This window comes from Dermacentor albipictus, chromosome 2 (genome assembly GCF_038994185.2).
Source record: "Dermacentor albipictus isolate Rhodes 1998 colony chromosome 2, USDA_Dalb.pri_finalv2, whole genome shotgun sequence".
In the NCBI taxonomy this organism is placed as follows: Eukaryota; Metazoa; Arthropoda; class Arachnida; order Ixodida; family Ixodidae; genus Dermacentor; species Dermacentor albipictus.
In genome coordinates, this window is record NC_091822.1 from 56,803,465 (window position 1) to 56,830,176 (window position 26,712).

The 26,712-nt window shown below is 46.9% G+C and overlaps 1 protein-coding gene across 1 annotated transcript in view; it reads right to left on the bottom strand.

The window, feature by feature from the left end:
- Window positions 1–2,953: 2,953 nt before the first annotated feature.
- Window positions 2,954–26,712, bottom strand: part of LOC135901876 (neprilysin-1-like) — a 76,467-nt gene continuing 52,708 nt past the window's right edge. The window contains exons 15-24 of the mRNA XM_065431704.1: window positions 24,868–24,945; window positions 21,972–22,075; window positions 21,727–21,785; window positions 21,240–21,291; window positions 19,667–19,734; window positions 18,379–18,509; window positions 18,184–18,249; window positions 6,573–6,680; window positions 4,416–4,492; window positions 2,954–3,193 (exon numbers count right to left, since the gene is read on the bottom strand). Coding sequence (XP_065287776.1) covers window positions 3,094–3,193; window positions 4,416–4,492; window positions 6,573–6,680; window positions 18,184–18,249; window positions 18,379–18,509; window positions 19,667–19,734; window positions 21,240–21,291; window positions 21,727–21,785; window positions 21,972–22,075; window positions 24,868–24,945 — 843 coding nt within the window. The 3' untranslated portion in view covers window positions 2,954–3,093. The remainder of the gene's footprint in view (window positions 3,194–4,415; window positions 4,493–6,572; window positions 6,681–18,183; window positions 18,250–18,378; window positions 18,510–19,666; window positions 19,735–21,239; window positions 21,292–21,726; window positions 21,786–21,971; window positions 22,076–24,867; window positions 24,946–26,712) is intronic.

The window sequence follows — 26,712 nt, forward strand, 5'->3', positions numbered from 1 at the left end:
CGAAAGCCTGGGTTATCCGCGCGTTCCTAGTCCGCGCAAGCTCTCGCCTGCATTCTAACCACGCCTCGCTAATCTCTGTAAAGGAATGAATGTATAAAGGAAAATGACTCGCCATCCCAGATCTGCAAAATTCGACGTCCAGGAAAGCTGTTGAATACCACTACTGCAGCAGCTGAGGGCGGCATGCAATGCCTTATTGCTCAATTCCTCGTCCGACGCCTCCTTAAAGGGACACTAAAGTAAAAAATGATTTCTTCTGCATCAGTAAATTACCGTTCTACAACACCAAAAAACACCACTCTTACAACGATTAGACGTTTAGTAAGCCAGAAAAAGCGCAAGAACGAAATACAGGTGGCGACGCTTACTTAAGTTCCCGTACCTGGGGGCTGTGACGTCTTGGATTTTGATGGCATCTTCTAGGGCCTACTAATTATATATAGCGGTACAGATTTACTACATTGTGTTCTAAAGGAACCAAGTATTAAACATGGCAAGATTCAGGAACCTTTATTCAACCAACGCGGCCCAAATGCGAAATCATACTTTGGAATCCCCGACGTCATGCTGACGTACCGGCGCTGGGTTTTCGGCGCGAAGTTCAAATACTGATACTTGGACCTTCATTTTCTCATCTAATAATCAGACTACTATTTTTTATATGACTGCCTGCAGGGTTTTCAAACAATGCTTAATTAGTCTAAACTGATTTATTGTTACGCTTTAGTGTCCCTTTAATGTGAAATAACTATGTGGCCCATAAGGTGGAAAATCCGGCGTTGTCAACGTTGGTGTGACCACGTGATAGTCTGAATAGGCTGCCCGCCCTCCACCTTTGATGGCAGTCGAACCCACTACCTTTGGTGTGAAGGCTACGCCCCTCGACGTAACGTGGGAGACAAGCCTCGACCTTTCGAATGCTTTCGCATTCATCAACGTAGGGGCAACTAAGTGCCCTTTCAATCTTTTTTTTTTCAGCCACAGGGAAATATGAACGTGCGGACTCTCCTGTTCTGAAATTCCGTGGCAATACGACCAGCGGCAGCACACCACTGCTCTTCGTACTCTCGTATCTTTTTCCTTTGCCCTTCCTCTTGTTCGCGCTGCTCCTGAGGAGTCCTAATTTTGCGTTCCCTACCGTAGCTGTGCTGCAACAACAATGAAATCAGTTTCTAGGTTGGTTCTTTTATACAGGGTGCCCTAATTATGATGCAGCAAGATTTAAAAATGTGCAAATGCCACGCAGCTGGACGCAACCAAGGTAATGTTTTTTGACGTCGCTTGGAGATACTCAGATTGTTTGTTGCATTCCACCTAATTATGTAATTAGTCTCAATGTATAATAAATTTCTCAAATATTACATTGAGATGAAGAGTATGATGCATAAATTGTAGAACAGCATAAAAAAAACTCCCGATAGAGCTTTCTATTACTCAATACATGCTAGATAAAAGCGTTTTTAGTGCGTGAAAGAAGCTCGCAAATGCACGCAAAGTGACTCGAGCGGCCCATAGCGCGGCAATATTGCGTCTATTGGCGGGGGACAATGGCCCGCTGCCTGTTTCAGCAGCCTGCAGCAAGTAATGCGACACAGCCCTCTGTATGTCACGCACTGCATAATGTGACCCCCCAGCCTTCGCGTAACGCGAAACTTGCGCGATTGGTCTCTACCGGTGACAAGTTACCTTTTCCTCCACTTTCATTTCCACTTCGTTGTTTCCTACATTTCAATTTCAACTACAGCTAATTAGTTCAATGTTTTTCTGGGCTTCATTGCCTGCTGCCTTTATATGGTTGTGATTAAGAAATGTAGTGCCCACTAACTGCCTTCTTCTATTCAGACGCAGCATCTACCATGTCTTATTGCTGCTTCGATGTGAAGCTGTAGACACCACGCATGGGCCTCCGTCACACGATTACCTCACGCGTGAGGTAATCACGTGAGGGCACGAAATTTCGCAGCAGTACATGAATCTGTAACAAATAAATAAGTAAAGTCTCGGGTGTTGCGGCAGTACTAGAGTCACTTTACGATGGTACCGGCCACATCTCTATCGCACTGGATGTGACGCAACCGAAGTGGCCATTTGTTGTCGACGGGGGGCTTCCACAGGCGATAGCTAATGTCCCGTAGTGGTTAAGTATCAGTATTTGAGGAACAAGCACGACCACAAACGTCCGCACGGCAACCATGCCTGTGTTCAGAATGAGAGTGAAGCACATTGTGCCTGCACCAAAATACTGTATCGCAGGTCATGCAGGTGGACCGAAGGAAAATATGCGATAGTGCACCAACGAGCAACTATAAGGTAATGAAAACGAAAATCAATTGAGTAAGACAGATGGTACTCCTCAGCTTTGTAAGTAATGTTACTTTTCTATAGCCAAGAAGCGATGCTCACGGGCCAACGTCTATCTTACGAACATGCCAAAACAAAAATCCTAATAAAGGCTATAGCATGCAGCTGCATTATTGCCAAATCAGTTCAGGGAAGAAAAAAATCATGGCTTCTGAAATCTAGTTGGCTCCACTAAAGCAGAAAAAAGGAGAATCGACGTGATCGTCACTTTTAACAGCGGAAGCTGCATTTCTTCCTGGCTTCGCGCCACACGTTAGTTACCACTGCAACAAAATTATCAGTGATGACCCATAGTAACCAGTCATAAACACTAGTCATTGCAACGGCCAGGCGCGGTCACATCTGCACCTGCGTATGACAGCCGAATTGTCGCAAGTGTTAATGCGTTAGCATTAGGAGTTTCAAAGTGGAAAGAAGTGTTCGTGTGTATAGTGCGAGAACCCGGGCACGTGGTAGAGATAACTGGTTGTGGTGCGCTCCGTACTACCGTCAATTGCACTTCGCTCCTCGAACAGGCAGGACGGGTGCTGAGTGAGCTCCGGGTTGCTTTGGAATACTGCGAACATGGTTTAAACCATGGATATAGTATCTCTACGTGAACCGCAATTTCTTCTACGAAATGTTTATTTGTATCATCTGTCCGAAAAGCACTGTCCAACAAACAAAGCCGGCGCAGCAACTCGAGTAAACGAAGCAGACAACCGGAACTGATTGATGAGTTGGAAGATGGCGTCACCAGAAGCTGCATCGCAGGGTCCTGTTCATGGGGCTGTCCTCGGAGCAGCCGAATGCTTTGGCGAATGACGGCATGTTGCTGAACGGGAGGTTCACCCTGCGACAGAATTACGACGAACGTATACATTTGAATGTGCTAAGGATTTGCGCGGTCGGGTACTTTCAATAGGCCCAGTACCACAATTCATCTTTTTTTTTACCCACATTGCGGACTACTACGCCTACGACCCCCTGTACGCTTTTGAACTGCTAAATTGGCTCGTCTGATCAACATAAAGCTAAAGAAATCTCGCCAACTTGTCTAACAACCAAAACCTTTTGTTTCCTCCTTGTTCCAACGTATCGCGCCGGAACACGTTCACATGAACCGACTAGCCACATTTTGAGCTGCGCTTCTGGTAATTAAAACGTCAGAAAAAAAGGAGGATCAGGAAAGGAGGAAAGTAACAAAGTAATACATACCGAAAAAGAAATCAATTCAGAAGTTTGACGTACCAAATCCAAGACATCATTATGAGGTACACCATGATGGGAGACTCCAGAATATTTTGATCACTTGGGGTACTTTTACGTACACATAAAGCTAAATACACGAATAATTTTCAATTTCACCCCACGGAAATGCAGCTCCCGGAACCGGGAGTCGAACCCACGAGCTCGTGCTCGCGCAACGCCATAGCCGCTAAGCCGCCTTGGAGATTACCCAGAAGGAAAGTGCGAAGGGAGAACAAGTGGAATATCCAGAAGCCAGCACAATGTTATACACGTGAAACGCAAGCACAAGTACACGCTGCTGTAATCCTCTATGTATAAAGGATGTACAACTTATATATGCTGCCGTCCAGCCTGCCTATCTGCAAATTTTTGCATTACTTGTTAATCATTTTATCGACTAGTTCACTTCAACGAGCGTTTTAATAAAGATACGAAAGTCCCAGGTTCTTGCTGTTTGTAGTGAGAATAACATCCAAGTTTATTAGTGACACATCCCGGCGGTCTCATTATTTAATTTCTTCAACTAATTATAAGCGTTCTTCAAGAGGAAGGCTTGGGCTTGCTTTGCGAGTAATTTCTTGAGAATTTGTTCATCAGCCATAACATTTATGTGGTGCTCACGTATGCATTCCACTTACCAACTCAACTCTTTGTGCAGCTCGTCTCTCATAGTTCTGGAGAGTTACATTAGGCACCACAGGCACTCAAAGAAAACTGAAGTGCAAATTACGGAAAAAACAACTGAATAGACAAATTCCTTTCCACAAAGTGACGTTATAATCAGGCCTCCCTTACCCTAAATCAACAAAGACAAGTGCTCTCACCTGTACTTTGCCGGACTTGTCGTACCATGGAGTATTTGCTTCTTGAGAAAGTCCTCCTTCTGCTCTTCACAGAATCCCTGCGTCCAAGCGATCAATATACAAAACATAAGAGCATTCCAGGTTGCAGTGCTTGCTATAATAAATTTCATGATAACGTGCGCTGTTCGCAGCACTTTATTCTAAAGTCACCGTCTAAAACAGGTCAGCGTGAAGGACTACTCAACTGAATGCAACCAGCAAAATGATTTTGCATTTCGCCCTATAAATTTAGCATGAAGAGGACCACAATTGCTAATTTATTCCTGCAATTTATATATGTACAGCTTTATAAGTTATTCTTTGTTGCACTGAAAGAAAGTCCATATTAACATATAGACATGTGCGTATGTGAAATTCTGCCCTGTTAACGTCGTAGAGCGGCAATATAGCTGTAGAGGATAGTGCATGCATGATTCTGCAATATGTGATTTGCGTCGTTCCGCACGCCGATGAAACTTCTGTCCGTTATTTTTTTAGCTCAGTTGCATTCAGTGTCCTCGTGCCAATGTTTCTATAGGAAATGTTTGCATGTTTCACATCCGTAGCACATTGAATGAGGCGCAAAATTTTGATATTGCATAAACCAAAGATAAGCGAATGCGTCTAACGACATCTAGAGAGACGGACTGACAGTGGGTTAGATATATATCCGGGGCGTTTCAGCGAACACTTCCAAAAAATTTTAGAGGTTGCCTGTTGCAGATAGCACAATCCTAGTTCATGAGCTGGCTTACTAGAAGAGACGGACAGTACTTGCACAAAAATTTAAATGCACAATCAAGTAATTATTACAATTGGAGAATTAAATCTTGAACTAATTACCTTATGGCCCATGTTGCAATTTACAAATTCTTGCAGTGGAGTTTTCAAGGCAAATCCACTTGGAAGGATTTCTCAGGTTGACACCACTTTCGATATATTAATTTCCGAACATTGCGGCGAATGCATTGGCGTTCCAGTTACGTTCTTAACAAAACGTCGTTTTATGCGCTAAAGAACAAAAGCAACTGGTATGTCATTGCATTTATGCGCGAAGTTCCCCTCATGTAACGTCCTGTTTTGGGACCTTTGAGGTATAATAAATAAATGAATCGAACACCGCTGCGGGTTAACGCCCGATCATTGCGTAGGTGGTTAGGTAAGTTTCCCGTCAAGAGATTGGAATAAAAACTGATTGACTTAGTTTTACGTTACAGGGCCCCTAGCTTCAATAATAGTTCTAAGAGAGTGTTCCTTGTGAGGTTACTGGCTTCGATTTCTGTATTGCAATATGTCCGTCTAAAAAGTGAAGAATAATTAGTGAATCTTGTTAACTAGTCAATTATGCGTACTTATATGCAATGTGTGTAACATTTACCTCTTCTAGTATTCCAGCTCAATACGTATATTTGTGCTAAACGAAACTGGCTATACTACAGAAATCAGTTAACGTTAAAGCAAAATACCCGTTACGATGTATGTAGATTGCTTGATGTCTACAGAGAGTATATTGACGGCAGTCGATTCGCAGCCCTTATAGGCGAAATTCAGCGAAGCATTTGCATTCAGCGAATTTGCGATTCCGAAATACTTTCAAGGTTCTTTAAGTAGCCGCAATATCGTTAGGAGGGGGAAGTTTACGCACACTTCACTTCTCCCTTTGACTACCGCGCACTTAAGCCATCATGCTAACGGCTCACGAGGACAATACCGATTTCCGCCTAGTATGTTGCTATATTACGCGCGAGCATCGAGGCGCTTTCGCAGCAACAAAGACCTACCGCCTGAATTGAATATTGGGCGAGTTGCTGCTTTTCTTTACAGCAGCTTTTATTTTTGTGGATGAGACAATTTTGACGAAGCTGGAACTTCGACCTAAGTTTTCTCTGCACCGGAGGTTGAGAGCTCAGCACCGATGTGCAGCAGCCGTTATCTTTGTTTGCACCGATTTGTTTGTGCGGTTGACCAATTTCAAACACTGTGGCTTGTTGGCAGAAACATGCTTTATGCACGAGTTCCGTTTCTGGCAAAAGTAATGTACACAGTACCAGCCCTTTTATCACACAGTCTTAATTTGTCCTTCAAATGTTTCGAAATGGTTAAAATAAATATATTGTCAAGGAATGTGAATGAAAGTACCATGGCGTAGGAAATAAAGAAGAGCTGATCCAGGGTGAATTTGCTGAGTCCAGACATGGAGAAGCGGCGGTTGTCTATGTCCATGTCGTCGACTGTCTGTCGAAAAGCCTGCGATGACAAAAAAAAAGAAAGATAGCATGGCGCAGAGTAACAAAATGTCGGATAAGGCGTGAGAAAATAAAATATTCTGTTTATATTTTAAGTGAATAACAAAATCAACTTCTTCGATGCATGAGACAGGCAGCCGTGACCTTGAACTGTTTGATGCACCACCCTGTATACGCGGCTAGTGAATTCGCTTTAAGCATTGAAAGTTCTTTTTTGTTTCATTTTCTTATTTTCTTTTTTTTTTCACGCTACATTTAAGTACTGTTCAAATTCGTCGAAAATGTATCGTGTATCTAGCCGCATTCATGGCCGCTTGCGTACGGGAGACTACGAAACCACGATGTTAGAACCAGCTTCCGGAGGCGCATGCCTCAACTGGTGCAGTTCATCGAGGCCCGGGAGCCGCAAGAGAGCCGCACGTCATTTTACTACAGGAAAGAGGAATGGAAACTATTTCCCTCCAGGGATACCGAGCTGTCTCCTCGTTGGCGGAGAGCGGGCTCGGCATCGCGATCCTTATTGCAAAGAAGTGCGCCTTCCAGGAGCACGATCTCCGTCTTGGCAACACCAAAATGGAAGCGTTGCTCGTCGAGATCATACCAAAGGGTTGCCTGAAGAACAGCGTCTACGTTACCAATGTGTACTGCTCTCCTAGGGACAGAGTGTGAGAGGGGTTGAGTGTACCCTACCTGCACCACTAAAGTATCGCAGGTTAGATAGGAAATGAGAGGAATGGGTTGGAAGATTGTAGGGTTGTTGGGATTAGGGTAGGGGATAAGGGGGGAGTATGGAAGAAAGGGGAGAGGGGGAGGGAATGGGTGGAGGTAAAGTAAATTTATAGTAAAGGTGTGGGTGAGAAGGAGGGAATTAGAGAGAGAGGGACAACCGGCAGACCTTCTACAGCCTAACAACCAAGGCGTCGTCTAAGGCGAGGGAGACGCCGCTTGCTATGGCTGGAGATTTCAAAGCGCCGCACGAAGCCTGGGGCTATGTGAGAAGCACTCCCAAAGGCTGCAGACTCCTGCAGGCAGTGACTGGCAGCTCCCTGGAACTGATAACCGACCCCCATTACCCCACGCGCATGGGAAACTCGGTCTCGAGAGACACCACCCCAGTCCTGGCCTTCGTAAAGAACGCGCTGGGAGCGGAGTGGCACAACTTACAAGAGAACCTGGGCAGTGACCACTACATCGTGGAAATCTCCCTACCGGTCAGCGCGGCCCCGCAGAGGGCTTTCGAAATAGTCGACTGGGACACCTTCCGAAAGAGAAGGCAGGATGACCGCGAAAAATACGAGTCGTTTGCGGACCTCGCAGCGCAGCTTAAGAAGTACGTAGCTGCCGTCAGCAGGACCGTTGAAACGGACCTCAAGGTCGACCGCATGGACGCTCGATTGGCGCACCTGCTCGAAGCCAAGAATTGCCTCACGGCCAGATGGAAGAAGCAGAAGCTGAATCGCAACCTCCGGAGGAGGATCAAGGCCCTCAACCGCGAGATTGAATCGCACTGCAAAGAGCTCGGCCAGCAGCAATGGAACGAAGTTTGCGCGTCGGTCGACGGCCAGATGCGTGCGGGAGGCAAGTGGAACCTCTTCAAGTAGTTATTGGACGACACACAGTCCAAGAGAAACCACACTCTGGCCATCGATAGGCTGGTCCACAAGCTCAATAGCGAAGGCGCATCTAAGAACGAAGTGATGGAGGAAGTGGCGCGTCGCTACCTCCCCATCGGGCAGTCCGGACCAGAAGATTACCCGGCCTATGGCGGCAAGGCGGACGAGGAGCTCGACTCCCCCTTCTCCGTCTCGGAGGTCAGAGCGGCCCTTCAAGGCCTTAACGGAAGATCGGCGCCCGGGCCGGATGGAATCTCGAACAGACTCCTTCGAAATCTGGACGACGGCTCGATCGAACTGCTCACTAAAGAAATCAACGACGTCTGGGAGTCCGGCATCGTACCGGATGCCTGCAAGGAAGCCACGGTGATCCTAATTCCGAAGCCGGGCAAGACACCAGCCACAGACAGTCTGCGACCCATTTCGCTCACGTCCTGCGTGGGCAAGGTGGCGGAGCATGTAACCCACAACAGAATATCGAGACATGTCGAGGAACGACGCCTCCTCCCACCGAATATGGTCGGCTTCAGACCCTCGCTTTCCACTCAAGAGGTCATGCTGCTGATCAACAGGCAGATAGTCGACGTGGTCACGAGAGACGTCCGAGGCATCTCGGCGCTGGACATCGCCAAGGCCTTCGACACGGACAAACACAAGCACCTCCTCGTCTCTGTGACGAGACTGAACCTTGGCGAACGCTTCCGTGCGTACGTGAGCTCTTTCCTAAGAGATCGCAAGGCCACGATCAAGTTGGGCCAGATCAAGTCGGACGGATACGCGCTGGGAGCCTGCGGCACGCCGCAGGGTGCGGTGTTATCTCCACTGCTCTCACATCGACATCACCGTCTGGTGCGGCGGTGGGTCGGACGCAGTGGTGGAGCGGGCCCTGCAAGAGGCCTTGCACGTCACGGAAGAATTCCTCGAGGACACGGGACTGGTCCTCTCGCCGACCAAGTTGGAACTCTTGCTGTATCGGTCCGACAGAGAAGGCCGCAAGTTCGACGCGACGCTGGACCAAGTACCGATCGAACTCGGAACGAAGACCGGTCAGCGCATCCAGAGGGTGGATTCTCTCAGGGTACCCGGACTGGTCTTCAATGCAAAGGGCAGCAACGCGCAAACGATCGCGCGCCTGAGCGCGAAGACGGAGAACATGCTCGGACTCGGAGTGACGAGCAGGAAGGGGGGCATCAGCGAAGCCAACCTCATAAGGATCTGCCACGCCTTCCTCATGAGCCATATCAACTACGCGGCTTCTGCGCTAAGCTAGTCGCGCTCGGAGGAGACCAAGATCGACGCACTCATGAGGAAGAGCATTAAGCGAGTCCTAGGCATCCCCGTGACGACCAACACGGAGAAGTTGATGCAACTCGGGGTCCACAACACCTTGAGCGAAGTGGTCGAAGCACAGAAAATGGCACAGATCGTTCGCCTCTCTACCACAAAGGCCGGCCGTCGAATACTCGATATGGCGGGTCTGGCAGCCATGGCCGAGGAGTCGTGCGCAGTCCCGCTCTGCGAGGGTGAAAGGGACGCCTTTCGTGTCTCCCCCTTCCCGAGGAACGTTCATCCACAGCACAACGAGGCCCGGCGCGCAGCCAGAGCGCGAGCACTCATCAAGACTGCCCTGCAGAACCCAGAGCTCGCGACCTTTGTCGACGCGGCGCGGTATCCCGGATCAAACTCCTACGTGGCCGCGGTGGTTGACCCCCAGGGCAAGATCCTGAATGCGGCGTCTATACAACGCTCGATGGCGTCCGTCGCAGAGTAAGTCGCAGTGGCGCTGGCTCTGTGCGAACTCGAGCGCACGCATATCTTCACAGACTCCAGGTCGGCGGCGATGGCCTTTCTCGCCGACTCGGTCTCGGCCGAGGCTGCAGCAGTGCTGAGGATCCGCAAGACAGGCACGGCCCGTCACGTCATCACTTGGTTCCCGGCTCACATGGGCCGGAACGTCTCCCCTGGCTCGATCAGCCCGAATGAACTGGCCCACGACCAGGCGCGAGGTCTCATCAACCGCGCCGGTCCGAGGGGCCCAGCGTCGCAGGGGATCGACCGAACCATGGACCCGCTGCTAACTTTCCACGAGATAACTGCTCACTACCAGCTGGGGCGCAGATAGTTTCCGGCTCCTCACCCGAAGCTAGGCAGACCCCAGGTGTCGGTGCTGAGAATGCTGCAGACGGGCTCCTTTCCGTCTCGCTCAAGGCTGAGCCACTACACTCCGGGTGTGGATCCCCGCTGCCCAGACTGCGGCGAGGAACGATCCAATTTGAACCACATGCTGTGGCAATGTTCTGTGTTGCGCCACTCGCCCCTCAACAGGCAAGAAGATTGGGATGAAGCCGTCAAGAGCGACAACCTTCAAGTCCAACTTCGGGCTGTCCAAAGGGCCTGCGCCATGGCTGAAGATCACGGTCTTCCGCCCCCGGCGCGGGTGCGGCCCGTGACTACGACAACGTAGTCCCTTCGGACCAATTAAAGTATCTTGTCTGTTTGTCTGTCTGTCTGTTTACATTGGCACTTATATTCGCTTTCGCGGGTTTCGTTTTGTACTCCTGTAGGTCACGAGCATGCATTTGCAACGGTGAAAGTTCGTCGGTGCGCCTGCATGGTTTGTCTAGTCGACTTCACGGCCGCTTGCACGCTTGAGAATCCGAAACTTCAAGGCCAGAACCGTTTAGAAATCGTTCTATATTGAGTGACCCATCGCGATCAGGAAAACACATCTAGCGCGGATAAATAAAAAAAAACATGTTACGCAAGTAGCGCCCTCTGGGCTGTACCGGTCGGCGATAATGTAGCCTTGCCACCTTACGGCAATATCTGATTGAGCTATGTCGAATGCTCGGTTCCCATAGTCGGAAGTTAGAATCCTTCCATAAGTTTTTTTTTTTTAATTGGACGATGGTGAGCTTGAAATTACCTCCTCCAGTGCACTACATCTGCAGCCTTGGAGTGACACCTGGCACTGGCAAAAGATGCCGAGAGCGAGTGGGGCTATACTAATCCAGGTACAACTAAATTAGGAACACCCACTAAGCTTCACCAAAGACACTTCCTCACCAGAAAAGAAACTGGCCTGCCTGGTGCAGTATTCGGCCACTAGCTCCGGAATGACTCCTGCAATTAACCCACGGCCCTGAGTTCCCAGCACCTACGGAGCACCTGACCAAGGCGGCGGTCAGACCTGTAACGTAGTAGAGGGTGCTAAGAATCTCTGGACCTGGACAGGCTGCCAACGGAAAGGGATCCTGTCAACCTTTAATTGCCGCACTCTATCGAGTAAGGCTAGCTTAGCAGGACCTTTTAAGCAACTATTGAGTCATTGTTTGGGATATCATCGGTATTATTGAGATGAGAACTGGTGAGGCCAATACATTGTTGAATAACGGACATGTCCTCTGCTACAGAGGTCTCCCAGATAAGCAATGCGGGGAAGGATTCCTAATCCATAAGAACATAGCGGGCAACATTGACGCGTTCTACAGCATTAATGAGAAGGTAGACGTAGTCGTAATGAAACTTAATAAGCGGTATAGATGAAAGGTAGCACAAGTCTAAGCCCCAACATCCACTCACAATGAGGATGAAGTAGATACGTTTTATGAAGATGTTCAATTAGCGATGAGAAAAGTGCAAACTCAGCATGCTGAAGTCATGGGCGACTTCAATGCAACAGTGGGGAAAAGGCAGGCTCGTGAACCAATAATTGACAACTACGGCGTCGATTCTAGGAACCCTAGAGGAGAGATGCTGGTAGAATTTGCGGAAAAGAACAAGCTTAGAATAATGAACATCATTTTCAGGAAGCGTAGCAACAGAAACTGGACCTGGAAAAGCCCTAATGGTGAAACAAGAAATGAAATTGATTTCACACTTTCTGCTCATCCCAGCATAGTGTAGGACGTAGAAGCGTTAGGAAGGTTAAAGTGCAGTGATCATAGGTTAGTGAGGGCTAGGATTCACCTCAATTTGAAGAGAGAAAGAGTAAAATTGGTCGAGAATAAACAGGTCAACCTAGAGGCAGTAAGGGTAAAAGCGAATTCAGGATGGTACTTGCAAACAAATATGCAGCTTTAGAACAGAGAGATGATGATGACATTGAGCTAATGAATTAAACCGTAACTAGGCTGGCTTCAAAAGCAGCAATTGAATTGGGAGGCAAGGCACCAAGGAAACCAATAGGCAAGCTCTGCAAAGTAACTAAGCACCTAAGAAAGAAGCTACAAAGAATGAAAGTGTCCAACTCAAGAGATAACATAGAATTGCCGCAACTGTCAAAACTGATCAACAAGGCGAAAATAAGTGACATTCGATACAATAGCGTGAGAAAGATTGAAGAAGCCATAAAAAATGGACGCAGCCTGAAATCAGTGATAAGGAAACGTGGCATAGGACAAACCAAGATGTATGCACTGAAAGATAAGCAGGGTAATATCATCAGCAATCTCGGTGGTATAGTAAACTAAAGGGAATAATTCTATACTGACTCGGCGCCGTTGGCAGAACTCGGCTAAGGTGCAGCCACTTTGGCGTAAACATCAAGGTAGAAAACAATGGAACAAGTTGGGCGCTTCGATGCAGTTTCCTGCATGGTGCCGCAGAGCCACTCTACTTGTTACTTCAGGAAGTAAGACCGCGTAGAAAGTTGTTACGCGAGAGTAGAAGCGCGGTTAATTTATTATTACTCGCTTTTAATAAGATTCGCCGCATTTTGTGTGAGTGTACGCTATGTGGCCATTTGCAACCAAATGCTCTGATCCTCACAATCCTGTGGCCCCGATACTTCTGCGGTGGGTTCCCTTAAGCATCATTCCTTGAAACACTCATGGTGCTATTTTTCTGTGTGGTCGCTTTTAAAGCAAAAGCTTTACTAGCCCCGAACATGCGGTTTCGCCGCGGCGGTGCTCCGAGGAGGCAGATGACGTCAGAACGCACACCTCGCCACGGATATTTTTCTCTCTCTCGCTCCCTAGTCACTACTGAGCATGCGCCACTAGTAGCACCGAGCCACAGGTGTTCCGTCGCTGCGCAGCGCCGCGCCTTTCACTCGTCGCCGTTTGATGTGACGTCACACCGCGTTCCTCGTTGTTGCGCTCACCTCCGCTCTCTTCGCCAGCTGCGTAGCAGGTGTTCTGGGGAGCACCTTCCGGGTGGAACATTTCCTTGGCACCCCTCATTCCGTGGTTATTTATCTGCAATTTTTCCATGATTCTGTAAGAGTCCACCTAGTGGACGTGTCCATTTCGTCTGCTGTTGGAATTCTGATTGGCTGGGCTGCGCGTCCACAGCCAATCAGCAGCAGACAAAATGTAAATATCCACTAGGTGCACTTTTACAGAATGCCTCCCCTGGCCCTCTTCATGTTCTTCCATGCACGCCGAGATCCATTTCAATTATTTCGTTTTAATGACTGCATTCTTGAAGTCCTCTGCCTTGCTATTTCGGACCCTGCCCGCTTCGCTGGAGATCCACACTCCTGTGAAGTTTCTAATTGCTGGTTTAAGGTCTCTGATAATCCTGTTGTGACCACTTCTATGTATGGATAGTGCAATGGTCGCTTTCTTCGCGGCTTCTGAGTGCCCGGCTTTGATCGAGCAGGCCGATGTTGTTTCTCCTTTTGTGTCGATCGCGCCGGTCGTGAAAGCTTGCTTCCCAGGGTACCTCGCCGCATCCCCGAAACGGGAGTTTTCGGTCGTGCCGTAGTTTTTCAGGATTGATTGCGTGGGGCATGTACTCTGTTCTACATCGTAGAGGGGGTGCATATCTTTTGACAATGTTGCGGTGACACTTTTGGCTCTTAGGTCCGGGTGGATCATTTCCTTGGCACTCGTGGTAATTCCGTGGTAGTTTATCTGCAATTTTTCCATGATTTCTTTGCTGCCCATGCGCTGGAGAGCCTTCCCAGTTTTTATGGTAGTCAGTACTTTTAAAATACGCAATTTCTACTACCTGTTTCGTTTTTGTATGTGTGCTTGTGTTTGCCATCGTTATATTGCTATTTTTCCCACTCATGCATAGCCGTATGAAAGACTGCAGTGTAAATAAATAAATAAATAAATAAATAAATAAATAAATAAATAAATAAATAAATAAATAGGAAATCATGTAGTGTAACGTTACAACTGAAAATGCTACGTTACGACGCAAGGCATTGCCACAACTTTGTACAAATATATGTGGAAATTAGTGACAAATAAGAATGATCCTCTGCCGAACAGCAGCGCATAATTTTGCTCAAAGACAAACAAAGTGCAACAACACACATTACTAAGAAATGCACAAATGACGTGGCATCGGTGAGCCGAGCATGCGTTGAGAAATCTCTTAGTACCTATTGCAATTTTGGAGCATCCCATTTACCTCACAATACAGAAGTAATGATACAGAAGTATAACTACACGCCTCCTCGTCCGGAATGCAGAATACATGGTTTGTTTCGCTTTATCACTAACTACAAGCATATGCAAGGCAGCTCATCACGGACAACAGGAGGCGTGATGTTTCGTGTGGTCCCTTCACGACAAAGGCGGCGAGGTCTTACAGAGTCGCCATCTGTCGGGAGCGCCCCGCTTGCGAAGTATGAGGGATAACGCGACGCGGTCCTCAGGTTTGGATGTCGGCGCTCAATAAGAACAGCACGCGCAAGTCCTCTTCGATATTTCTGCAAGTACTCTCGAAAGGACAGAAGTTCTTGACGGTCCAAATAATAATCTTGGGCGAACACAAAGCAAATAATACTTCACTGAATTCTTTAGCGAATACGTACAGTGTTTACGTGATCCTTCATATCACGTCACGCCGACGGCAGCACCAGCTTCTCCAGTGGTGGAGCTCAGACCGAATGCTAACTCTAGAGCAAAATCTGGCCGAAAAATGTGGCGACCGTGAAGGAGCCGTCATGTTGGTATGAATATGGTCCCTAGAATAGTACGACTCATTGCTGTAACCTGTTATGTAAAGTATCACGCAAAAACGTATGAACAACTTGCAGAGTTCATTCGGTAGCTTTTTTAGAGAGCTCGAATGGTTATTTATAAAGCGTTGTAAAATTTATTGTGCGTGAAAGGATGCGTTTGCGGACGCCTGCACTTGATCGTGCCACGATACTTCAGGAAGCTTGAGATAGCGTCGACTGTACGTCCGTCGGAATGGCATCGCGCCGTCTGCGTCTGCGCGCTTGCTCCGAGTAGCTAGTGTCCGTGTATATGCTTGCGCAGGCAGTGGGAGCATGTACAAGGACACTAAGAGTAGCAAGATGGCAGCGGCCTTGCAGTTACCGATTTATCCTTGGGGGCTATTTGGGGGAGCGTTTCCTGTAGGTTTATTTTTATTAATTCTACGGGGAGACCGGCGAGCTACCGGCGTGCGAACGGCAGTGTTCAAAGGACAGCGCAACTGTTATTCATTGAGGACCTCTGCGTTTTGGCAAACAGTAGCACCCTCTAAACGAAGCTCAAATTATAAGCATACTTTAGGCCAGCCCCATACACTAGAGCTCGATCCATGGCCCTGCGGGTGATGGCGCCGCAGTCGTAAATTGCGTTTCACGCCCACCACCTGGAAGGCTCTTTTAAGAAAAATGAGTTATCGGGCCTCATGATTTTTTGCTGCAGAAATGTTATTCTTATTGAACGAAAATTACCAAAAATTAGGCGTTTGATATCTTTACGAACGTTAAGCCAAGCAAAGCGGCGGTTGACTCCATAGGCTGAGTCCATAGGCGAGCCTGTTTTGACTGTGCTTTTGCCGTGCATAGCTTCAAGCCCACCTGTCTCATCGTTATTTGAATCAGAAATGGGGAAGATGTCATATAGTCCTGTTTTCAGGGCTTTGTAAGAACGCATGCAGCACTAAAGTTGCGTCCGCTGCGCACATGTCTGAATGCAGGGAACATTTCGAGGTAAGAAGACGTTCGTTGTTTGATATTTGAGTTTCACTTCGTGCAGGCTGTAAGGTACTACTTCAATTCCTTCATTAGCTGCGCCACAGATGCGTTTAACGCAAATGCTATTGATCATCCACAAGAATTTTTATGTGCTCATAGCCCCTGTAGGATTTTGACAAAATAACAGGACTGTCGCTATTTTGATTGGTATGCAGAAAGCTGTAAGCTCTCCCCAACTCGACGATCACAAGTAATCACACAAAGATAGCGATCTACGTGCAAAAAGCACTAATGTCAGATAGGACTTGCGCAGATGTTCGCACAGTTATGCATAGCTTTAACGTGCATTACTTCCGGCCCTACGCGAGCGTGACAGCCATTGCTGGCTCTCTGCTGCGTAGCCAGTGGCTCGAGCTGCTGTATTGCTGATCTAAGATTCCTGCTCGCGCGGCGATCATGCCGATGCGCACAATTCCCGGTTGCCGTGCAAACACTGACAAGAACGCAACTATACAGATTTATAGGCCTGCATAGTTTACCAACAGCGATAACGGGACAGCGCAAACGCCCAGTGCTGTCAGAATAAAGTAAATGCATGTGGCTAGTCCAGCGACACCGATAAAATCGGGTGATTTCCAGCGCATGAATGACTGCCTTCCAGATTTAAGGAACGGACCCATGGTTGAGAGCAGCACAGAAAAAGAAGAAAGCAAGCGAGGCGACAAAACATGGCCTGAGTGCTGTGCGAACCCCTCGTTAGTTGTGTCGTTTTCTTCGTACTTTGCGCTGCTCCGTATGCAGTTCACTAACTTATGTTGCTACTTCCAGATGTTCATTAAATTGCTGGTGCTTGTTGCCTATCATTGATGATATACGGGAGTAAGTTATACTTTCGTAACAGATTACTATTGCACTATTCCATTTTGCTGCTAGCTGCTTGCCTCACAAGTGATACTTGTGAGCTTAAGGTCGTTGAACATAGTTATGGTTTTGCAAATCGAATCATATGTACTTATCAAGGAAAAGTTTAGCGTGCTTTAGCGTGTTTAGCTTGGGTATACAATGACGAAAAAAAAGACGGATGTGAAACCTGAAGGAGGCTGCACGTGAATGCCTTATCATTAACGCTGCGCATCGAAGCTGCGAATGAGCCCACCATTCACACCGAACAGCGGTGGTCACAAGAACGTTAGCAGAAATGTTTCGCGTTACTTTTAGCTCTATGGGAGTCTCCATTTTTCAGCTTATTGTTATGTGGCTGTAGCACTATCGTTGTGCGATGTGCAATATCGTTGCGCGATATTGGCGACGTGGTTCCCAATTTTCAATCCTAATTTTACCCTGCCTCTGATGTTTGATTTCACGCTCCAGGCTACCTGATCGCGGCATGGTAAATCATTGTTGTCTATGCCAGTTCGGCGAGGATGTGGTGCAAGCGCAGAAGGTCTTTAGTATCACGCATCACGATAACGTATTACATATGAAGCAAAACTAAATGGTGTGCGTGGCCCGCACACAGCCTGGTTACATAGACTTTTGGTGTAGAATCACCAACAGCCACAGCATGCGAGAAATTCCGTATACAGAGGCACCTCTTGCAGTAAGCCATTACTGGGTAAGAGTGACAACGGTCACCGGCGAATAGCGAAACAATGACACTCGTGACAATAAATATTATCGGCGTCTCACTGTGGTACCGGCGGCACAGACGAAACTAACAGCGCTGGTCACGACACCTTGTGAGTATATGTTCGGATATACAGCTGTTCTTTGCACGAAAATTTCTCGCAGTAAGAAAGAAAGGCAGAAAACGTTTTGCTCAGCAATATCTACCTGTAGACGTATTTGCGCGCCCGCGAATTAACCTAGCCGAACATAGCTCCCGCGCCTTTCGTGTGACAACTGCGCCAGGAGTTGTTTGCTGCAAGCACCGACATTCCTGTCTACATTTGTGGTATCGCAAATCGCAGCCGCTCCGACGTTGACTGCTTAACTCTCACCTCGAAAAGTACTTCCGGTGCTGCATTGTCGGCGACGTTCATTTCAGAGGTTCCGGACGAAGTAAGCTGAAAAAATAAAAAGAGTTTGGAAGTGAAGACAGAGCGACCAGCGTTTTCAAGGCGCCGTAAATTGCGGAAACTATTCCATGAGCCCCAGCATGCCTCGACCCCTCTTTTGAGTACTCGTGAACTCACCCTTAGATGGAGCTTGCGATCGACAATGCCCTTGTACTGTTCCATGAAGCAGGAGAGTACCTGGGCGTACCGGTAGTGCGTCTCTTCCGTCCACCACTTTCTGTACGTGCTCGACACGGTGTACAGGAAGCCTGCATGGATTCTCTCATTTAGAGTCGTGGCGTAGCGCTTGCCACCGTGAGCAAAGTGACAGCACGACCCTACATACGTATGCACACTGGTATAAGCGTGTGCTTCGCTTTTGCTCGCGGTATTAGAATTTGTTCCCAACACTTAGGAACTTATCCAAACCCACACTTTACCTAACGATACGGGTAAAAGCCATCTGTATTGATGCCAACTCGACTCTGTCACGCCTTCGATCCTCTTGCTCGATCATCCTAATATGATACGCAGCTTGCCGTGACGCAGGGTGATACCCAATGCGAGGTTACCCGTGAAGTAGTCAAAAGAATACGACAAAATACGTAGACGTTCCGCACTGGAGATCTACGGAGACAGCAAAACAGGAACACATATTCTCTATACGTCGCGATGGTCTTCACTAACTCTTTTCGGGTGAGCTCGAGCATATGCAACTCCGAATCTTAATACTTTAGAACTAAAGAAAAGGAACTTGAACTCTGATGACCAATTCCAAATCAAGGAGTCCATGTTTTGTGGTTTTAGGTTTATTTGACGTTTATTTTTGTAGACCTAGAGAAAAACTGCTTTACATTTAAAGCAGTACATTAGGGGGTTTCCAAGTAAAACTGTATAGGGCAGCTGCTCTTACACAATGCAAACAAGGTGATAATATAAGCCGATCTTGCCTTCAGCCCCTATTGTTCCAACGCACTGCTTACATATTGTTACGGCGCAACCAAGAGAGGCGCCACTAAGAAGAAGACGATTTGACATGTAGAAGTGGAATTGCTCTCGACAGTAATCTTGTTTATGCATCGTTATCTCTCGTGTAAATACTGTAAATGCATCTTGATATGTGACTTCTGCAACGTACCAACATACTTGGCTGCACTTGGATTCCATATCATCGAAAACTTGTGCTGTCGGTCAAACCAGGGTGGCCGTTATGTGTTTCATGCTCTTACGGTCGCCTCGTAGCACACTTGTATGGGGTTTTCAGTGTTTGAGTTCGACAAGTAGTTTTGGCCGCGCACGTAAATCGGTACGATTTGCATCTCATTTCACCCTAAAAGCTAATCTCGTCAGGAAAGCGAATGCGATAAGCCGCACGAAGAAATCGTTGTAGGAGTGTATTAAAGAGCTTCGTAACATGATTGCTTACCTCGTTTGTCGATAGCACCGAGCATAGCATGGGCAATCCTTGCTCCTGGCCGAGAGATGCTGAATATACTGGAGATAGTTAGACAAAAAATTCACATTTAAATGTACACGCCGAGTGTTTGTGTTTTTCGTATACACTGCTGACTACAGCAACCGTGCATGTCACTGGCTCATCCAAGCAATGGCCTATTTTCCGAATGCGTTTTTATCGAGGATGACACCAACACCAACTTTTGGAAGCTTTATAAGCCGTTCAAAGCAATGACACCGCACCGATGAGGCACAAACAGCGCTTCGGTCACAAGTTTGTGTCCCAGATAGTTTCAGTGACGAAAGCTCAATTGACCCTGAAAAAAGTTGTTTTCACTGCATATACAAAGCGCCGCGAACAGGCACAGTGCCCACATGAAACGAAGACGACTGTGTTAACACTTCTTTTCTTCGCGGAGCCACTTTGAACAAATGTGTTTCCTAAGTAACTTCATATACAAATGCATGGAAAGTTGGGCGAGTTGGCACGGTAGCATATCCTTAGCTCATAGCGTGAAGGGACTTAAATGAAGACTAGAAGCAGACACGACGAGTGCTAAATCCCAACTGAATCCTCATTGCAAAAATCAACACATATACGTGATTACAGAAGCCTAAGCAAAGCAACATCACATGGTCATGGTCTAAAGAAGATAGGTAAACAGATAAACATATCACAAAGTAGAAAAGCCATAGAAGCTAAACAAGAAAGGCACACTTGGGATTGGCACACATGCTGATAAGATAATCACATCGAATGTCTAACAGTGATATTGATGCCTGGCTAACGCAAGGCTCTCCTAATCTTTAATTTCAGAGGACTCAATTCATATGCATGCTGATCCCCTCTTTGCAGAAACATCAGAGACTTAGAAATTGACAAAGTGTTTTCTTTCTTCTTTTGTGGATATTAACGTGACGGCCGAGCACAGCAACTTCTTGACGTAACGTTCTGCCAAAATGGATATCGGAAAACGAACGCAATATCTCATTGTCTCTTCAGCGTTTTGGCTGAAATAAAAGTATTGTGTCCAGTGACATCCAATTATGACGCATAGGAAAATAGAAAAATTACTGTTGGTGATTTTGTATCAAAATCCGCAGGGATAAAAGTAACTTATTGCACATATTTTCGGGCAGGATGAGTGCAAATCCGCCGTATATAATGCGATGGGATTTGACAATACGCACGCATCACCTTCCGAAACTCGCATTTTCTCGCCACTGGCGACTCTCGCCTAAACTATTACTGCACTTCAGGTTTCGTGGCGCACCAGCGTCCGGCGTGCTTTTAACACGATCAGAGGCGTGGTTTGCAGAGCTCGCTTGGCTCCTCATGTTCTCACTTGTTTATTTATTACTCTAATACATTTTCGTCAGTCACCAGCCAATTATATATGATCACTGCACGAGCGAACCACGGAACAACACAGCTAACAGTAAGCGCTTCCTCTTCCACTTACGAACTTCCGGAAGTCGGTGCTGGCAAAGCGTACATCAAGATAGTAATATGAATAAAAAGAGAACTGGCAATGATAACTTACGCAGACACATCCGAATGCAGAACAGGCTCACTGAATAATCCCATTGGTATATCTGAAAGCATTAGATTTGTTTTCAATCTCAACATCAAGTAGAATGAAAAAATATTTACTTTAATGCTTGCCGTTATTGCCGTTACATGCCGTTATTATATGCATCACATGTCGCAAGCACGTTTCCTGACGTTTGCGAGTAGGCGGTAACATTTAAAACACATATTTTTGCTTTGTTCTTGTAAATGGTCCCCAATAAAAGGAGAGCGCTTAACACCTATGCTAATCTACACGTTGTAGGGTACCTGTACTTTGAAGCGCAGAAGGAAAAAAATGTTAGACTATATCTTTCGTGCCCACGGCACGAGAAAAGGTGCTATTAGAACGAGCGGAACATGATAAAGGGAACTATAATATTACGCAATGCAGACGAGATTCGGGGAAGCGACACATAATAAAACAGAGAATTCACGCGTGAATGTATCCTGTTACGTACATAAGGAGTTGGCTTCGCAGTCGTATCTGCACTCCAAGTCGAAGGCGGAGCCCTGCCACCTATTACGTAAGGCGAAAGAAGATGTATTTAAACATAAATACGTTACTGCTATTTCCTGACAACGCAGTGAAAGCAAGCAACGCAATTACTAGCAGTTTTCTTGACCTTGTGGTGAGTTCTGGCCATTCGTTTAGGATAATTTTCAAAAAGAAATTGCCATCATGGGAAGCAAGTTAATCGCTTACTCTGGTTCGGCTTGATCCTTGGAGAACTTGGACCAGTAACGGTGCATGGTTGCCCGGCGGAGCAGGTAGTAGCTCTCGGCTATTTCTTTGCGGTTCACCATGGTCTGCAATGTAGCAGGGAGATACTAGGGCGACATTCTTTTCCTTTTTAGTTATCACCGATGGAATCTGTTGTGTATCTTAGCTAAGGCATTGCGTATTGTTTTGGCAAACTTGACTGACTGAATACATGGTTATTCAGTCTTGTAATTGAAGGATATTGGGGGAAGAAGAAAGAAGGTGACAGGTACGTGCCCAAGAAAGCCGATTGTTCAGCACAAGCTGCAGGATCAAAGCATTAATGTCTGACATGTCGTAGCGGAAATCATTTTGTTTGATCGAGGACAGCAGCCCGAACGTGGTCTCGTACTCAGCGCATATCACCCATGCGAGTGTCGTCGAATACGCGATTGTTGTTGCACTACGCGCTGGTAAGAACACGGTCACCAAGGCAACGAAAGCAACACGTTACTTCACACTGGGCAGCAAAATGCCGTCGGCTTCGGCCTCCCGAATAATGAATATGAAGGAAACATGGGACTCACCAAAACCTCGCCTTTTTCTAAACGCCAATTATACTGGAACTATATAGTATTGAGGTAAAGGGTGCTGAAAATTAAGTGTATGATTTTCTTAAATTCAGGCACTGGGTGACACGCCAAGACCACCTTTCCAAATAAGTTATGCGGCCAGGGGAACACAAAGTGAGATGATAATTATTGCTGTCAGCAGCCAATTAACTAAAATTCAATAATTAACTTTTTTTGACTGCAGTAAGTGGGTATGATTGTATTGAAAAGTTAGAGGCAGTGGTGTTTCCGCACCATATCACTTGCAAAAATTCTTCTAGCGTATCTTTGCTCCGAGATACCAGATTGCAAATTTTAATTGTCGTTCGCATAACTAGGCATGAAGAAAGTTCGGATCGGCGCAAAGCACCTCCCTGATGTGATGCGGCTGTTGGCTGCGGCGTTTAGTCTGACAACAGGGCGGAGGCATCGGAAAAGATGAAAACAGTCCCCCTTCTCCTCTCGGCTGGCGAAATAAAAAAAATCGAAGGACCCAGAACCGCTTTCGTAACACGTGACAGCGCAGCCTGTAACGATGGTGGCAGCTTTCATGCCGAGATAACGGCGCGAGCGCAGAAGCCGGAGGGCAGTGCGCGTGCGTAATGGTGACTAGAAGAGCGGGCATGGTCCTTGCCTAGGCTATGCAAATAAAATGACTGCTGATTTCCAAGTATTTGAAGTTTTATTGAAACAAGAGCAACAACTGCACGGCACACCGCCTTGTCATATCTTGATTTCGCCAGCCGAGAGAGGAAGGGGGACAGAATTATCATCTTTGCCAATGCCTCCGCCCCGTTGTCAGACTAAACGCTGCACGCAACAGCAGCGTCACATCAGGGAGGAGCTTTGCGCCGGTCCTAATTCTCTTGTATGCGTAAATATGCGAACGACAATTAAAATTGGCAGTCTGATATCTCGGAGCACAGATACGCTAGAGCAATTCTTCCAAGTGAAAATGTTTAGAAACATGACTGCCTCCAACTTTTCAATACAAATATACCCACTTACTGCAGTTAACAAAAAGTTCATTGACCCATTTTAGTTAATTGGGCTGCAAACCGCGATTATTATAATTTCACTTTGTGTCCCTCTGACCACTAAACTTATTTGCACAGGTGATCTTCGCGTGCCTCCCGGTGCCTAAGTTTAAGAAAACCATAAAGCTTAATTTTAAACATCTGGTACAAAGGAAATACAGCGTAGACTCGAGAAATCTGAACACTTATGGCCCTCCAGTCATAATTTTATCTTTCGTAAGTGCTTAGGTGCAATATTAAAATGCCTGTCACTATGCTTAGAGCGACACTTGAAACCGGCTTGATGCCTTGCCTTTAGCCCATAATGTTCATAATATTCCTCCGATCGTAACCTTAAACATTTCCGCGAACATTTACTCAGCTTGTTTTGCTTACCGATTTTATGGGAAACTCCTAGCGCCTTAACAATCAATTCCATAGTAAAAAAAAAGTCACAGTTTCGCCCGACAAGCGAAGCATTGATCGCGATAGCAAATTATTAGATAGCTTTACGCAGTAAGGTTCAACGCATTATCGGCTGCATAAACTGCTGAGAAGATATGCTTACGAGCTAAATTAACGAGCACGCTGTCACGCAAGCACTGGCAAAAATGAACGCATCTTTCCCCATGACCGCGGACACTCGCTGTAAGTACGCTGGGGTGATGAAGAGCGGCAGCAGCGGCCAGCGAATTCGCCTTCGTGCTCTCTCCGGCTTCAGTGCAAACTATGCGCGCGAGAACACAGCGTTTCAGGAAGGCTGGCTTACGAACAGAGCGCAGAATGCCTAACGAGTAGGACGCACGTTTCCGTGCTCTGCCGCCGCAGCTGGAGTAGAAGAGGAGATGAGCACTAGCCTGCTCCCTACACGCCCCCTCCTAGCGCGCGCACATCCCTACGCTTCCCTCCTCTCCAACCCCCCCTCCCACCACCACCCTTGCACGCGCGAGAGTACAGCGAGCACCTTTCTCGCCTTCCTTGTTTGCGAGTGCAAGAACACACTGCTGCATCAAGCCCTCATTATTCCTGGCTCAACCTTGGAAGCTTTCATTCGCAGCTACAGCATAGGGCGCATGGCCTTGACGTTATCGCACATCAAAATTATAGGGAACATCAAGCCGACGCTGATGACGTCGACGGAAATTAGCCTGGAGTGTCCATATAATTGCTATCGCAATAACACATGCGCCAGAAGCATATCAACTGAATAATTAAAGTACATTGCTTGTAGTGGAGTCGACAGAGTAAAAATAACATGTGTGCCACTCGTACCGAAGCATAGATTCGTGCCAGCTTGTCGGTGTCCATAATCCAAAGAGGATAAAAGATGTTCAGGCTCATAGTCTTCAGCTGCGAAGAAGTTAAAGAGAGGGAAGTGAGAGTAAGTCTCGATGAGTCACAATACGATAACTGCGTCTGATTTTATTAGGTTTTGTATTTCATGCTACAGATAGCCTATCTACGAAATATCTGGCGAAAAAGCGCCATGCAGTGACAAAGATCGTAAGCAATGGAACTATATATAGTAACAGTGACAATAATAAAGAAAGGATTCTAGGAGTCCAGAGACACGACGCATGAGCGAGCATTTTTGTCAACACTGGTATTTCTGTTCCACTATGCAATACTTTGCGATATAAGTTATCAACTCTGCCTATTGGGCTGCGTTCAGTCGACTATTATATTCAGATAATAAATCCAGTTAAGGTGAAGGAGCCACATTATATAACAGAGCTGCATACATCATGACACATAAGAAAGACAGCACACTACGCAATAGGAATGTGAAAGAAACACGGCGAATATATACACTCCTAGTACGCATACATAGCGAAATAATATAGAAAATAGGAGGCAGCCTAAACACAGTAAACAACTGTAGCCAATACATTAGCCACAGAAAAACGCCATTCCTATTCATGGTATGGAAAAAGAATGTTGAAACTACTGTTCAGTCACTGCCTATATTGAGGGCGAGGACATACGGAGCCGCCATAAGTCAGAAGCGCCTCGCTTGCGTAGTATGAGGAATAACGCGGTGCGCTCGCCATAAGTTTGGCTGTCGGCGCTCAATAAAAACACCACGTGCGAGCCCTTCTGGACATTTCTGTAAGCACTCTCTCTCGAGACGAAGAAAGTTCTTTACTGTCAAAGTAATAATATTCGACCAACAGAAAGCACAGACTTGTTTACGGACAGTATCTCTTTGCCGAATAGTACAGTGAACGCCCACAGGACGCGGTCGCCGCGAAGGAGTCCCCCGAACCGGCTTCTTGCGCGAAACGGCGGCAGTCGCAGAGAGCGACCGATGTGAAATATTTTCTTATAGTGGGCTGTCCGTATAACCAAATGGAGCATAAGCAGCGATCGCACGGCATCCCAGTGACCAACGGTGCGTCTGCATGCACGTACGCGCACGTTGTTTCAGTTTCGCACCATGCCGTGAGCTTTAAGCCGCAGCATATGAGTACTTGACCGTACACAAGCAACCATTGTTTCGTGCACGCTCACATAGCTGTTCAAAAATAACTTCGTTATATGTAGGGCCTTCGACGCCTAGGACGGCTACTTATGATGACCCGTCACGATGATTCAATGTGTTTTCTTCTTCTTCTAAAGTCTTGCACGTTTCAATATAATTATTTCTCAAGTTGCGCAACACTGTATGCTCATCAGCATTGTCAGTGGCCCCGCTGCTCCTTTTTCTTGATCCAGTGCATTCGTTTTTGGTGCTAACATGAGAATATGACATGACTTTTTTAATGTGCTTTTTACCGTTCTCTTTCCATTCCAGTAAACTTGATACTGTCTAGCATCAACAAGTTCACAGATCAAAGCTTGCTGACATCAGCCGGGCAGCGTGCGCGGTCGAGTGCGTCAGTGCGCGCTTTCTGCTGATCACACAACATCGCCACCCCGTCGTTGTATCAGAAATCTTGCTCACGGAAGTGCTTGCCGCTGTTACGTTTCGCCTCCGACGTGCGGTATAGCCGGCGCGGATGCAACGGACGCCAGGACTTCGTTCACAGCGGCGGACATTTTGGCCAGTTCAGCGCTGTCCCAACGCCTCCTGTTAAGCGCGTCCAGGCATGTTTTAATGCCGCGTGTCTTCGTGTA